At 45.3% G+C, this 16,546-nt stretch overlaps 1 protein-coding gene and 1 long non-coding RNA gene across 4 annotated transcripts in view; one reads left to right on the forward strand and one right to left on the reverse strand.

Annotated features, from left to right (window-relative positions):
* Positions 1-16,546, reverse strand: part of PKP3 (plakophilin 3) — a 66,637-nt gene that overhangs the window by 28,845 nt on the left and 21,246 nt on the right. The window contains exon 2 of one of the 2 annotated variants that reach the window (XM_083480823.1): positions 13,862-14,051. The exons of the other annotated variant lie outside the window; for it this stretch is intronic. Coding sequence (XP_083336949.1) covers positions 13,862-14,051 — 190 coding nt within the window. The remainder of the gene's footprint in view (positions 1-13,861; positions 14,052-16,546) is intronic. 2 annotated transcript variants of the gene reach the window in all.
* LOC310695978 overlaps positions 14,084-16,546 on the forward strand; it is a 53,994-nt gene continuing 51,531 nt past the window's right edge. The window contains exon 1 of one of the 2 annotated variants that reach the window (XR_014520373.1): positions 14,084-14,299. This is a non-coding gene — a long non-coding RNA (uncharacterized lncRNA). The remainder of the gene's footprint in view (positions 14,300-16,546) is intronic. The other variant, XR_014520374.1, reaches the window with a different exon arrangement.

Consider the following 16,546-nt stretch of genomic DNA (forward strand, 5'->3'; position numbering starts at 1 on the left):
AGTTTGTTACTATTGTTTTAAGACATACTTATATTTGCTCTAATAAGGTTCCTGTATCTTTAAATGACAGTTATAAAGGTTTACATAAGGCTGGCTGGTAAAACTTAGTTCGTAACCCTATTTAACTTAATACCGCTTAGTCTTTCTTCCCAGTCAATCTCACTACCAAGTCCTTTGAGACAGGCTTGCAGGCAGTTCTCACTCTGGACAGCTCCAGAAGCTCCTTGCCGAATTCCCCTCATTCCTTAATGCCCTTATACGTCCTCATTGCCAATCTTCAGCTTATTCAGTGATCCAGCTCTTTGGGGGCAGACTATCTTTCCAGCTTGGATAGCCTCTAGCCTGTCTTCCACCTGCTTCAACTCCTTCCTCTCCCTCTCCCTATCTTTGCCCCCTGTTCTTCACCCCTCATCATTTGTCAGCTTCAACAGTAGTAGAATAGACCTATTTATGTCCCAGCCAGCCTATTCTTCAATGAATCAGATTTGATTCATTAAATCCCTCCCTCCTCATCAGCCCACTTTCCCCATCCAATAAGTGACCAATAAATTCTGCCCAATATGCCAATCAGAAATGTAGTTTTCCAGTTGCAGGAAAATGGGATGGCTTATTCCTCAGTAATGACCATATCTTTCTTGTTTTACTTGAATATTTTTATTTGTTATGTCTGCGTCTCATTCTTCCTCCAAGCTGCTCAAGGAAGTATACTTGGGAGGTTGTCTGGTTTATCCTTGGATCACCACTGTGAGGAAGGTTAAGTCCATGCATAATGGCTAAGCAGTGATGTAAACCCAGATGTCCCCAGTCACAAAGGTCAGCTACGTATTATGTGCATAATCTGCTATTGGATCACTTGTTATTTAAAAGGCAAAATGTAGATGGGGGAGGGCTGTCAATTTATTTGAAGCAGAGTATATGCATACGACTTTCCTCCTGCACTGTTTTCCTGAAATTATCTCCCCAAGCAAGACGGAAAGTGCCTATATTTTTCCCCATGCAGGGCAAATGCAGCTGTGTGAAAGATTTTGATCAGGAAAACAGTGTAAGGAGAGACGTATAAAAATACACATCTCATGTACTGCTCCAAAGAAATAGGCAACCTTCCCCACCCACACCCCTTGTTCCTCCGCCCCCATTTAAAAAAATGGGGAGATCATGATAGCTGGCTCCAAGCCTAGAGATCGATCTAGCCACACTACACCACACTGGTTCTGACTGGTGTTAACAACTTTTTTTCTTCTCATTGAACATCCTTTCCAAAGCAACCTTCTGTACTGAAGAAGTTGTCTTATGCCTAATATACAAGATACAGATACAGCAGAGATGGAGGTAGTTGAGAGTACTATGGATCAACACGGGGGCAGATTTTATGTTATGAAGGAGCCCAGAACTGAAATGGCACAACGCAGGCTAGCGTTTCCCCGCAAATCTGAAAATTTTATTTTAGAAATCTGTAAGAAAAAATGGAGTATGTTTACTATTTTTTATGTTATCATGATTTTTAAAGGATTTGTTGCAACACAATATTTTAATTTATAAACCACTCTGTATAACTTATATAAAGGTAGGGAATAGATAGGGGGGAAAGTTAATAAACAAATGAACAAAAGAGCCCTTGTGAGAATATGTAGGCTTGGCAGTGGGGAGGGCGAACTAATTATGTAAGCAAATATTCCACCTACAAGTTAGTGTAGAACTCACTATATGATTGATTAGAGCAGGCTGAGCACCATTTGGATAAGCCAACAATTTGTGCTACCAAAAACTAAAAGGAATTTAGTACAACAGGGGGGAAATCAGATACACTTGCAGGCCCAAGCAGGATTCAACATGTTGTGAAACTTTCGGCTGACAAAGGAGAAGCAGCATGGGATGACAGGTCAGAAACTACTATATGGAGAGAGTCTCCTAGCTTGTGGGAGGTGGGAATAAGAGAAGAAGTTGTATCACATTATGGCTTCACAGCATGGTGTGTTTGTGGCTCCCACAAACAGGGTAGCTGAAAAAACAATCCGGCAGACGTATTTGACTCAGTTTCCAGTAAAAGCCTTACCTATTGTTCTTGAACATACGTGATAACTTTAAAGCACATTCAAAGCACATTCTTTCTCTCAAACAGTTCTGGGCACTGTAGTCGACCCCTCACAAAATCACAGAATTACAATTCCCAGCAGCCCTTAAAAACCCACAGTGCACAGAATTAATCAAGCTGGCGGTGGGTGGGGGATGTGCTTCAAATGTAGTATCCACTCTTTGCATTCTGAAATCCTGTACTGGATAGTGGAGCAGCTGCTTTCACAGATTTTGTTTTTATACATTTATTTACTTCCGTAGCATACTCATAGAAATAACAATGACAACAAGTATTTAGCAACACTGTGTCCCTGGCGCTCAGGTATCCTTTACAATCCTGTCACCCTTGTTGTAAGTGACTTCCTAATGAAAAGTTAATGTGGAGATGTGAGGAGATAATTCATTCGGGCCAAAACAGGTGGAATTCCCACTTATCATCAGTAAGTACACACTGTCACACAAATGATAACACCAGGGGCAAAGTATAATTTACACAGCCCTCAGAGGGAGAGTTTGAGTTTCAGCCCACTCTTGCTAGTGCTATTTGGTGTGTCCACCTGCCTGAAGAGACTGAGAGAGCAAATCCCATCACAGAAGCTGCATTCCCCTTAGAGGCCATTCATATACGGTATGTTATTTCCCCCAGCTCTCATGGTCATTTTTATTGCTCAAACAAGTGACCTTGAAAATAAATCAACTGCCATGTAGTAAAGGATTTGGAAGGTTGAATCCATCCAAACAAGTCATTCCACAGTCACTGAAAAGCCCCAAGTGAGTTTATGGCATTTGTTGGATGATGGCGCCCATCACCTGCAACTTTTCCATGCCTTTCACTAAGCATGAATGAAGAGCAAGGCTAGTTTGTGACTGCCTTGCAGTGGAAGTATAGTCGTGGGGTGGTGCAGAATTCTGAATACCTTTGCAATGCTTTGTTTACTTCACCAAGTACAAGTCATTTTATTATGGTCAATTACCAGTATCAAGACAAAACCACAAATATTCAGAGATAGTGAGTTGTTCTGGGTCAAATCCGATATGCCCGCTGAGGGTTCTGCAATTGGTTCAGAAAGTCTGCCTCTGTATTCTTCCTCTGCCCTATCCTCTGCCAACCCCCAGGCAAAGAACAGCTCCAGCTGCCAACAAATACTTGGGTCATGCACTTAAAATTATCATCACCCCAAAATGTACCACAGCATCAGCACATGACCAGTATTGTTGTTAGTAGAATTTGGCAGGATGCAAGGAATTTTGCAGTGATGTGATAAACGAGCTGGCATTTTTTTATTATTTTGAATTTTCTTTATTTATCATATGTTTCACTATATTTGCATATAGTGTGGCATGCCGCCTTGACATTTTATATGTGTGGGCGGTATATTTTTTTTTTCAAAATGCGTAAATAAACTCTATCCTTCCATCTGCTGGGTCCAAGTTCCCTGGGATTTTAATTTTAGCTCCATCGTGCAACAAAGCCTAGGCATTGCCTCATCTTGCCGTACTTCAAAAAGCCTGTTTGGATCAGCTCACACAAAGCACACACATGCTAAATTAACTAGGAGTGGAGATAGGAGAAACATTTTTAGAGCAGTTGGGTTAGTTTGGAAATGCCCTCACTGCTCTCAGCCCCATCTCTCTCCTCTCCAAGGTCAAGCACTTTATTTTTTTTATTAAAAAAAACTAGTTCTGCTAGTTTGCAGCAGAAGCCAACGGCATACGGTGTTAAGCGGACAGCACCCATGACAACACCAAAAGCAAAACAAAACCCTATCCCCCAGAGCAGCATTATGCATCTTCTTTTAAAGTTTCCTTTCTTCTTTTAATGAATACATCAAAGATTATGGATAAACATACATGTATGACGCTTTGGAAATTAGAAAAAAGGGGAGAGTCCAGATGACACACAGAGAAGGGAAGGGACAAAACTGAGAACCAAGACAGCACTTGATGTTGTAAGTTTACCCACCAGCCATTTCAGTAGCAAAGCCAGGAGACACTGGACTCGTCCTTTGGCGGAGGAACCTGACCATGTAATCTGCTGTGAAACCTGTTTTAATAAAGCACCCACCTTCCACTTCAGTGTCACCCTTTAGTTACCCTGGAGTCTATACATGACGCCCAGCACTTCCTTTGCCCTGTAACAGTGGTGTAAAAATCAGTCCTACTGGGTAAAGTGCCCCACTCCAACTGAAGTGAGAGGCTGCTGCATTGCTTTCACAGAACGGATAGCTTTTCCAGAATGAATGACTATGAAGCTGCTTTATTTAATATACCTTAAGAATATACGGCCCTAGCTCTGAATCCCCCAGGAGTTGCAGCTATATGGGTTTTAAACTGACCCACTTGTTAAGCAGTTGGACACATTGAGATATGGTCTTGTGTTCACCCTCCCCACTTCTTTCAGCCAGCCAAAGATTCAGATAACAGAGGTAAATTGTTCTTGAAGTGTCTGCCTTTGATCTGCAGACTTAATCTGTTGCAGAGGAGAAGAGAGCACTTATTCGTGTGTGTGTGTGCAGTGAGTGTGTAGAGCTTACAATTTTTTCATCTGCCAGGTTTGAACTCTCTCACCACTTATTGCTAACTATGGATAGAATTCTTAATTTGGAACTGAATCTAAGACTGTGCACATATTACAGGCTTAAAACACAGCTATGGTGTTATTTTTCTTCAATTAAGTTTGGAGCCAGTTCCGGGGGGGGGCGGGGCACAGAATACATGGAATACTTCATAAGAGAGGTACAGGAGAGATCTGGATTGTGGCTAATATCGTGTGTCCACTGTTTCTCAAACCAGCGGTGGGAGCACACTGGATGCAGAGCAAAAGGGAGTATGTACACAGCCAAAAATCTCTGCTCAGCATATACTTGAGCAAATCACTGTTTTTCAAGCTTCAGTTCCCCCATCTGCAACAAGGCCACAGTAAGAACCTACCCTTTAGGACTGTTGTGAGGGCAAAGCAACAACAGAGCTAAAATAAGGACAGATTATAATTGCTTCCAGGCATTGCCACATTACGATAAGTGTTGAACTGTGTGAAAAGTGGTCGCTATGCTGTACATCCCTCTCTTTCATATTCCTTTTAAGACTTCTAGAGCTACTTGTGCTTTAATGCAAAAAGAGTTCTTCTGTGTTGGGAGTACAAGGACAGGAGCCAAGGGTTCTTACATATGTAATCACCCCCGGATGTTTTATTTATTTATTATGCACTTCGAAAGGCAAGCTATGCCTCTTTAGATGTAAATTGTACTGAAATCAACACAGCTTAGTTTTTGAATGATGTGTTGGATCAGGATGTAGAAGCATTACATAATTTATACATTTGTAAGGCTAACAAACAATAGCAGCACTAGCAAAAGCCAAGCCCTTTTCCCTCTTGGGGAGGAGTCATTGGTAGATTCAGATAATTAACCCTGGATGAATCTCATGCTAGGGTTCTCCTCGTTGTTTCAAGGGAGACTTGAGGCAACACAAAACTAGACTTCTTCTGATCTCAGCTGTTAAATGAAGCAGGTGTAAACATTCAGATGCCACTACTGCCCCTCTCCTTGTAGCAGCTACTATGCCACCATGCATGCTATCACTTTGGAAAATAAAATGTCAGGTGTTAGGAAGTACTGAAGAAGAGGCCACCAATCATAAATTTTAGAATTGGGGATGGGTGTCATGGTCATCTCCGGCTGAAAAAAAAGCCCTGCATACTACACACATTACAGATGTTTGGGATGAGGGTGCTTTGGCTAAAAGCAAGTGGCTTGTCTAAGGTCACCTAATGAGTTTGAGGCAAATAATATTAATATTAATATTAATAATAATAATAATTTATTATTTATACCCCGCCCATCTGGCTGGGCTTCCCCAGCCACTCTGGGCGGCTTCCAAAAGAATATTAAAATACTATGATACATCAAACATTAAAAGCTTCCCTAAACAGGGCTGCCTTCAGATGTCTTTTAAAAGTCTGGTAGTTGTTGTTCTCTTTGACATCTGGTGGGAGGGCGTTCCACAGGGAGGGTGCCACTACCGAGAAGGCCCTCTGCATGGTTCCCTGCAACTTGGCTTCTCGCAGTGAGGGAACTGCCAGAAGGCCCTCGGTGCTGGACCTCAGTGATCAGATTTAACTGCGGAGTCTACAATGTAGACTTCTTCGGTCTGCAATGCTACCCCAGCTCTCATATCTGTGTGTACACACAGTCCTGCAATCCATCCGTCATGAGGAACTTGGGTGCAGATGTCTCCACAGCCACTTTCAGTTCAGTCTTGTACATTGTGGTCCCCATTGTCCCATTGGACACTTACAGCAGCTTGCCCAAGACAGTACTCAGATGCATTGTCAAATGTGTTGGCAGGGGGAACCCTAGAGCTAACAGAACATGGATGTTGTGGGTCAGAGGGGCTGAAATGTACATAGGAGAAATACAAATCTGTGTTATACCTGCCTCTGGCTACAGCAGACATTTTTATGAGCATTCCAGCAACCATAATGATGCATATCTGTATGTAGTTCTCTCCCTCCCTTTCCTATTCTGCTGCTTTCTTTATCGTGTATGGTGTCTGACTAAAAAGGAAGTATGAATTATGTACAGCTGTCACTCTTCCTCTGTCTGGAATGCATCCCACCATTGCCCCTCCTAGTGTCTCCAGCTCAGAAACAGGCTGAAGCGGTTCTCAACAAGCTCGAGTGGTTGACTTTGCAAGCAAACAGCGCTTGGACCTTCACCTGACATACCCTCTTATAGCCTCCAATGCCTTAACCACCACCGCAATCCAGAAACTGCCCACCGGCAGGCCTACATTTGAACTCCTGAATGCATGAAAAGGGAGCTTTGGAATGTTGCACATGGGTGGAGAGAGGTACGCAAAAGCAAGAGGTAGGGGCCCCTCTGTCACTTGCCCACAGTTTACAATACCATTGCAGGCCACCATCGCAGAAAAAAAAGCAGTTTTCTTCCCAAGTTAAAATTTTGTAACATTCAGTGAATTGTATAATAACTCGAGAGCTGCCATGGAACCTCCACTCACAAAGGTGGTTGTTGCCATGGGGAAAGTGAGGTGGTGTCACTTTTTGCTCAGGCTATTTCCAATGAAAAAAAATTTGGCACCAATGGGAGATTTTTTTCTTATTATAAAAAAGTCAAAGGGGTTGCCGTGTTAAGTCTCTTGCAGTGAAAACAAATACTGGTAATCTTGAGGCACCTTAAAGATGAGTAACATTTATAATGGCTTTTGTAGACATAAGCTTGCATCTTCAGATGCATTTAATGAAGTGGCCTTGGGTCAGTGGAAGCCTCTGCCACAACCACAAGACTCTCTGATTGTTTTTCATTGGGCATGGAATGCTGTTGGACAGGGCTGGGGGACAGGATGGGAAAGCCCATTGGTGGGGAATTAAGTCAAGTATTTCAAGGAGCATGGCTGCCTGCCTAGAACACTGAAGGAGGAGCACTCCATACTGCAACATTTTGTTCTAGGTCCAAAACATTTTCCAGCCATTTAATGGTGCCCACTAAATCCTCGTGGAATGCCTCAAAGAAAGAAACGATGTGTTGGAAATACATTGTTTTGTTACACTGAAAAGAGGGCGGAAAATGAGATCATATGAAAATGAAATGCAATATGTACAGACTGTGAGAACTGCATTAAAATTTTAAATCAGGCATAGGCAAACTCGGCTCTCCAGGACCAGTGGTCAGGGATGATGGGAATTGTAGTCTCAAAACAACTCGAGGACCGAGTTTGCCTACGCCTGATTTAAATGAATCTAAAATAACAACAGTGACAATTCAACAAGTAGTGTTAATGATATACAAACATGCTAGCATTGGTAAGTCAATTATCCACCTACATGTGTTAAGACTACGTTCAGGACACAGATGATAGAAATGAATTTCTGGGTGTTATGCACACCAAATTGGTTATATTTCTCAGTTTTAAAAAACCCAGAAGTTTGGCTATGTGTTCATTCTGCAGGTCTTCCAAACATTTTTTAAAAACCCAATAATAAAGCAAAAGCTTCATATAAAAGGGCATGGCTTTGATGTGAAAACAAGGAGCTGTTTGCCACTTATTATCTGGGTTTAAAAAAAAACTGACTAGAGGTGTGCTTTTGTACAGGCATTGCAAGGCAAGGGAGCATTCAGTCTATAAAGGCTAGGGGAAGACGGCAACAAAGCCAATCAGCCCAAGAAGCAGACACTTGAAAAAAGAAGTAGCAGACTCAGAATAATGATCGCTATGACCAGGGCGAGGCCCCGCTGTTGCAGGAGGAGAGGCGGCAGCACGCACATGAGACAGCACACAATGAAAAGAGTCACAGCAGGAGGGACGATCATAATCTGTCCTAAAAGCAATTTTTAAAAAGGGACTGCCAATTTTATTTTGCCATTGCAAAGATCTGAAGATTGCTGAGGAAAGACTTATGTGGTAAAAATGTAAGTGCCTATTATTAACTTTTATATATTCCACATCTCTAAAATTGTGCTAGATTATGACGTAACCAGAGGCATATGTGCTGAAGAAGAAAAACGCCACCATGAATAACAAGGTGCCATATTTGAACAAAGGGAGAAGGCCAGGAGAGTTCACTTCCCTTTGTCCATATGAGCCCCCTAGGGTAGCTTTTTGCCAACCTTCTGCCCTCCGTATGGTGTTCGGACCACAACTCCCATCATCCCCAGCCGGCACAGCTGGGAGTTGGAGTCCGACAAAATCTGGAGGGCGCCAGATTGGCACAGGCTGCCCTAGGATGAGGCATGTTTTCGCCATTGTTATTCAGTAGCTTCTTGCCTGTGAAATTTGATAGGCATGGCCGGGGGAGCTGGCAGGATGTTCCAGTTCTGATTACAGTCATGCCTCTTCTACTGCACCTCTCATCGTCTCCCCTGCAGCAGCTTCTACCCCACTTTGCTCAGCCCCTTCTCCTGTCTCTATCACTGTTGCCACCACCGCCAGGCTTCAAGGTTTCTACAGATGCACACAACATCTGCTCTCACTTCCCTAGGGCAGGTACACCATGGTCAGGCTGTGCTTCTCCCTAAATAGATTGGATCAGCTCTAGAGAGTGCCAGTGCCACCTTCTACCTGAAGGAGGGGAAGAGATGGGAAAGGGCAGAGGAGGGGAGGGGAGAGAAACCACCCCCAGTTACCCCACATCTTCTGCACAAGAATCAGGGCACCTCAACTCCATCACTGATGAGAGGAGGGAAGAGGATGTTTTGCAGGACTTCAGCTTTCCATTCTGGGTATGGTAAAATTTGCAATAGCTCATTCAGACCTGTAGGATCGGTGTAACTGAGGGCACATCTGCGCTCAAGTTACAAAGATCCTATAGATCTGGATGAGACACTTCAAATTTCACCATACCCAGATTGGATGTCCAAGAGCACTTCAGTTTACTGTGTCCACAAGAAATGCATATGCACCCTGCACCTTGTTTTAAGGTACTTCTGTTTGATGCTGTTGTTTCTCAAACCTACTCCACACTGATTGGGGTCCTTAAGCTGTCCCTAATTTGTTTCTAGCCAAGGTGTGAGCACCTTTTAATGTGAACACACCCTTACAGCACAGGTTTAACCAGGTTTACTCAGAAGGAAGTCCCAATGATTTGAATGGGATACACTTGAGGGGTGTACGCTCTGAATGATGGCTTTCCTTCTCTTGGATATAAGACCACATCACACGGTAAAGCACGTGCATTATTAAAGCTGTGGAAAGCAAGTTTTCAGAAGCCACAGCACAATATTCCAACCACTAGGAAGTTACATTGTTGACCTAAATTAACTCCCCACCACACAAAATAAAGCTGCTCCTATTGGATTTCTGCCTGTTCTATAGCTCTTAACGACACACCACTCTATCAGGCTCAGGGCAGTGACTAAAAGCACATGTAGAAGAAGCCTTGTCTGGATGCAGGAACCAGTGTCTGCCACCTTGAATATCTATTTTAGGTCCATCAAAATCCTAACAATGGGAGGGTGGAATGGAGGACTTTAGCAGTATAATTCCCCAAACTCAAAATCGAAGTGTTTCATGCCTTCATTGAATTAACAAGGTTTCAAACCTGTTTAGGATCCATGGGTTGCACTGAGACATGTAGGATTGTGGGAATACAGGCAGGAACTGGGATCTCCTTTCAGGTAGGCCCATCCTTCTCCTGTCAGCCCAAAGGACAGCATTGCATAGGACAGGACAGACATACCAGTGCAGGGTGTGGGACTAGACTCCACAATTAGAACGAGAGTGACAGATCAAAGGGTGGGTGCAGTCATCAAGAAAGTGAGCTCCAGGTGTGTCCAAGAGCTTCCTACCCTCTGGTGTTCTATCATTAATCTCAGCGTAGTTCAAAGGCTATATGGTAACACCATCCAGTGTTGTTGATCTGCCACTATTCAGCAATCTCATATTGCAGAGATAGTAATCTCTGAGTATTGCAGAGATAGTTAAGCAGGTTAGCTGCTAATTGAGCCTTTGATTCCAGGAACTGTTCTTGTTCCCATTTCACGGGATGTCAAACAATGACAAGACTGAAACTAGCTCATGAGGGAGAAACCATTGAGATCAGCACCAAATGTAACCCAAGGTCTTAACTGAACAGTTCTATCCCACTCTTCACTGCAGCACTGCCAAGGCTGGAGAACAGTAAACGGTGCCTTTGACTTTACATACGGGATCCACCATCACACCCTGATAAAGCAGGGGTGGCTAACCTGTGACCCTCCAGGCATTGCTGGACTCTAACCCCATCAGCATGGCCAAAGGTCAGGGGTAATGGGAGTTGTAGTCCAGCAACACCTGGAAGGCCACAAGTTCTCCAGGTGTATACAATGCCCCTGCCCCTGCGTAGATGCACTACTGAGAAGTTAAATTATTACTATTGGTGCACATGATTCTACTCTGCACAATTTAATCCTCACAACATCCCTAAGAGTTAGATTAGGCTAAGAGATAGCGATTTGCCTTAAGCTGCCCAGTGAGCTTTATGACTGAGTGGAGGTTTAAACTCTGGCCTCCCAGTTGCATTTAGCTGCATTTTGACATAGGCAATGAACTGAGAATTATTTCCAACTGGTAAAACACACCGAGGCCGTTGAGGCAGAATCACAAGAAACGTAAGGAAGAAAATCCCAAACTAAGACCCTGATGTTGGGAAAGATTGAGGGCACAAGGAGAAAGGGATGACAGAGGACGAGATGATTGGACAGTGTTCTCAAAGCTACCAGCATGAGTTTGACCAAACTGCGGGAGGCAGTGGAAGACAGGAGTGCCTGGCGTGCTCTGGTTCATGGGGTCATGAAGAGTTGGACACGACTGAACGACTAAACAACAAACTCTCAGGTTCTTGTGAGAAACTTTCTACCTCTATTGTTTAGCCAGCACCTGAAAGAGGAAACAGTCTGACTCTGCAAGCAAAGGAAACTTTGTACCGTACTGGAACCCTGCCCTGGCGTTTGTGGCAGGGCGTTTACATGAATGGAATACATCAACCTGATAGGGGGTCATAAATTACAAGTGACCTCTCCTAATCTCTGGATTGCAATCTAGGTTTCCAAATGCAGCGGTGAAAAACAAGCAGTGGGAGCAGAACTAAAATATGTCCAACTTCCATGTAAAGAGACCCACTTGGTTCCTTCCAAAACACTTTTCTGGGTGTGGCAGATGAGAGCCTAGTAATTAAATGCAGCATAATTGTCACTGGTGCCATCAAGGAAACTGGAAGGATTTCAAGACTATAATTCTACTGAAGAGAGGTGACATCTCCCCATCTCCAGCAGAAGCCTTCTGTTAGCTACTCAACTAGCAGGCATTACAGCAGCGCAAGCGTCTTCGGTTTAGTGGTGCTGTGGGTGGTGAAAACTGCATCAGATGAATTTTTGCCTGTCACACAGCTGTTGTAGATGCAGCACCTTTCTCAGGATGACTCAGGAAATTCAGAGTGTGAACCCTACTGTTGAAAGACGCTTGCTCCATCTCTCCTCTAACTCAGTGTGAGGAAATGGATAGTTATCAGTAGAGCATGGAAAGCTCAAGTTCAAATCCATATCCTGCTCAGCCATCAAGCTCACTGGAGCTGCCAGTGAACTACTCCTATGCACCTGGGTGTAAATCCCACGACACCGAGGACTCACCCACAACTTCCCTTTGTCCCATAATAACTGAGTAGCTAGGACAGAGTGGCAAATAAAACCCACAGTGTTAACATTTAAGCAATCCCTCCTGCTTCCTCAACATAGTGCTAGGTTTTGATCGGAGCTGAGGAACCAGTGGCTCCCTAGATGCTGCTGGACTCCAGCTGCCATCATTCCTGATCATTGGTCATGCTGACTGGGGCAGATGGGAGTTGGGAATCTGCTGGGCCAGAGATTCCCTAGCCCTGCTGTACATAAATTGTGTGGATGGGAGAATTAAAGAAGGTGCACCTACTATTGTCCCTGACAGTATTATGCCCTAAGGGGCAGCTTGGGAGAGGCGAGGGTGGTTTATTCCCTCAGGTTAAGCCAATTATTTAAGTGAGACAATTGTCCACAGAACCAGGGTTGCTTCCTTGTGTGGTGCAGTGGTTAGAGTGTTGGACGAGGACCTGGGAGGCCTGAGTTCAAATCCCCACTCAGCCATGAAGCTCACTGTGTAACCATAGGCCAGTCACTCTCTCTCAGCCTAACCTACCCCACAGGGTTGTTGCGAGGTAAAATGGGGAAGAGGAGAACCACACCACACACCTTGAGATCCTTGGCTGGAATATAAATGTAAAATAAACAACATAAAAGCTGCAAAGTAGTAGTCCAAACTAGGTTGGCAAGGTTAGCATAATGTTACCATAGGCACAGTGGCTCCAGGAAGAATGATTGTTTTGCAGACAGCAGCAGGAGGCAAAGAACCAGTAGAAATTACTTGCATAATAAACAGCTGGAGAAACCGAGAGCAGTTTAAGTGCAAGGTATGGGGGATATTTGACCGAATCTCATGTTTGATTAAATCTGTGAGGCAAGGCAAATTGCTGGAGAGGAGAATTCTTCTGCTATCTCACTTAGTCATTCTCAGTTGTGACTAACCTTTGTCTGGCCTGCGTATCTTGAGTGTGACCCAGACTAAACCTTTGAGAGGGTCCACGCCACCTTCCCAGAGAGGAAGCTGTCTTGGTAACACAGCCCTATTATTATCATAAAAACTATTGGCGACAGTTTCTCCTTCTGTCTATGATAGTTAGCATATAAACCTACGACATTGGCTGGCTGACTAAGCCCACAACCACCTCAACAAGGGCATATTCCTGGTTGAAGCATCTGAATCAACAACACAGCTGGGCTAACTCCTCCACTGCACTTTTTTGCCCGGTGCCATTTTATCACACAGTTTGATTAATGCAGCTGCACCGCCAGAGTTAGAAGAGTTCGCACAACAAACAGGAGAGAGGGTTAGGAGTGGCGAGCTTTGAGCTGGGAGGCCCTGGAGTTCCCATCTCACCTCACCCTTGAACTCCCCAGGGGTGGCCTCCACCAAGCAACTGTTTTCTCAGGCTAATGAGAGTAGCAAGGCTGACTTACCTCGCCAGAACATTGCAACAATTTCCTAGATAATGGGTGGCATCCAACTAATTTTTACTCACAGCAGACCTACTGAAATCAATGAGCCTGAGTCATGTGCATTCATTTCTGTGGGTCTACTCTGAGTCAAACGTAGTTTAATACCGACCCTTCACAATTCCCACACAATCGACCCAAAGGTTTCTTTCTACCACCTGACGCCCCCCTGCAACGAACAACCTTTGCCCAGTTTCATTTCTCCCCTCGCCTACCTTTCAGCTCCGCGTAGTCCAGCATCGCTCCGTTGGTCCTGGGGGTCGAGTGGCTCTTCTGCAACATCCTCATGCGGACCTGCTCCTGCACCCGGGCGCTCTTGAACCCCTCGGCGGCGTCGGGGGCCTCGCTCTTCCTGTCCAGCTGCTTGTCCGAGGGCAGCGCCAAGGAGCACACGCCATCCTCCGGCTGCAGAGCCGACAAGAAGAAGTTATTCTCCTGCATGCTGGCTGCTGGGCCAGGCGCGCACGTGAAAAACAGCCCGGCTCTTCCTCCGGGTCAACCCGCCCCTTCCCCGCGCCTGCCAGGAACTCTGTGTGGGCTGAGGGGAAGTTCCTCGCGAGGGCTTGGAGCAGCCCTTCCGCTCCTCCTGCGCCCTCTTCTCTGCGCCCAAATGGCGCTTTGACGCGCCAGGTAAGTTGCGCGCTTATTCACAGGTGAGTCTGTCGGGCCCTCCCTCTGACTTTAGTATACAAAAAAAAAAGTTTCTTCATTCAGGGAGCGCGCCCACACATACACCCGCCTCCTCCTCCACGCCATCCCCGGTCTTCTTGCAAGCGTCGTTTGGTTTCCTGGGACTTTCCTTTCCTTCTCTGCGCTGGTGGTGACACACCTACGTGATTCCACCCCTCTCTCTCCCTAGCAACTGAGATCAGCCGGGAGGCAGAGCAACAGGTCGGCCGCTTCCACCTTAAGCAGGTGAGGCGCTGGGCAAAGCGATGCCTTTAAGGTGGAATTCCAAAGATGCACGAACTGGCCTGGCCTTGGCCCTGCCCTGCCCCACACCTCGCCCTCAGCTGTGTAAACTGGCAAAAGCGGTTATGGGTGCGGTGCCTCCAGGGTTCTTGAAGGGTGTGCGTTTGTGTGCCTAGAGATAGAGGGCTGTAGGCCGTGGTGCCATCCCGCTCTCCTCTCTTTTTGTTACACCTTCTCCATTCCGCGAAAACAGAGCTCCCCCGGGTCTGGCAGAGCCCCGTGTCAACAAAAGTGCAGCAAAACAAGGAGCGAACACGCCTCGGCCGAACCTAGCTTTGTTCCCTCCCAGCTTGTGAAGTAACTTAACAGCCTGTACATTCCAAACACTGAGCTGCTGCCTTGGGAGCTGAGCGGGAGAAGGGATAGAGGCAGGCCAAAGTCCAGGAGTTCAATCCAGGCTCCTCCTCCTGCTCACCCAGAGTCCCAGGAGGCACCTCTAGAGCATTCAGAGTGTGAGGCTCAGCTACACAGGCACATTCTGTGCCATGGCTGCAGCCAGGGAGAGACAGTGGGTGAGCAAGTCATGCCAGCTGTGGCCTTTCCTCCCCCGTCATTTTCTTCACCAGAGTATATAGGTAGCTGCCTTATACAGAGTCAGACCACTGGTCCATCTAGCTCAGTATTGTCTACACTGACTGGCAGCAGCTCTCTGGCAGGGTTTTGGGCAAGTCTTCCCAGTCCTACCTGGAGATCAAAACTAGGACCTTCTTTGTATAAGGCAGATGCTGTACCACTGAGCTTCGACCCTTCCCCAAGTATCTTCTGGATGTTACAAGCAACAGACATTGCTGATTGGCTGGAAGGAATGTGGGAGGGGTTCCCCATTCACCACTCAGGGTCATAGATCACTGCTGAATCATACAGTTCCAGGGCTGCTCGCCCTACTATTAGCCAGGGTGTGGCACCTGCTTCAGGCAGCTAATTTAAGGTGTCGTCAAATGGCAGCAAATAGCCAGTTCCTTAAATTATTACTATTATAATATTTTTACTCTCAGGGAGAGGCATTTGGTGATTTTATGTCTCAGGTGCAAAAACAATGTAGTTAGTCTTGGACGCTGTGTGCCTTTGCGAGGAGACACCATTTGCTGCAAAATACATTTGGACTAGCCTTGTAGACTGCAATACTAATGAAGGGGGAAGAGCCATTTCCTTGCTTCTTAGGAGGGTATACAGCACTTGCTCAGTGTTGGAAGACTCTGGGGCGAAGCAAGTGTAGAGAGAAACAACACCATTGTGGCAGAAATGGTCTTCTACGATGGGCAGAATCCTAAAACTGCACACACACTGCTGTCATCACCATTCCACTGTGGCCTTGCCATCTGCCAAATCCCAGCATGTCCTTCATACAGATCCATGTACCTTCCATAACCACCCCATAATGGGTTCTTGATTCCTGTTCTTCCCACCATTAGGTTGCTACTTCTTGCCCTACAACTCCAAGCTCACTAGACTCTTTCCTTATCCCTCTACTACTGTTGGTGAGATTCTTTTTCTGTTACTGGACCTCTTCGCCCTGTCCACCACCTGTATAGCATTATGTCTGTTCCTTTCTACTTTAACGGGATAGCAAGTGAAATAGATGCAGACTGTGCTCGCAAGGGAAAGTCTTATCCATTCCTCAAAACTGTTGAAGCCTTAAGAAAAAAGATGCCCAACTCTTTAAAAAAGAATGCTCTATAGACCTTAGCAGTACGCAGAATATACCATGTGAGAGCAAATGGGTTTAAGTATAGCCCATACTTTTACTCTCTGTATATGCCAATCAATCAAGGTAATTGGTCATTGCTAGCATCAGCACTTCCATAGGCTTGGTAGACTTGAAAAAGACTTTCGGCTTATTATTACAGCCTTTTAATGGGCTAGATCAGGAGGGCCAAGTTTGCCTATGCTTGGGCTTGATGCGCCAGGAACTAAAGAGACTGTCTTTA

Source organism: Podarcis liolepis, assembly GCF_965112155.1.
Source record: "Podarcis liolepis genome assembly, chromosome: 1".
NCBI classification, from domain to species: Eukaryota; Metazoa; Chordata; class Lepidosauria; order Squamata; family Lacertidae; genus Podarcis; species Podarcis liolepis.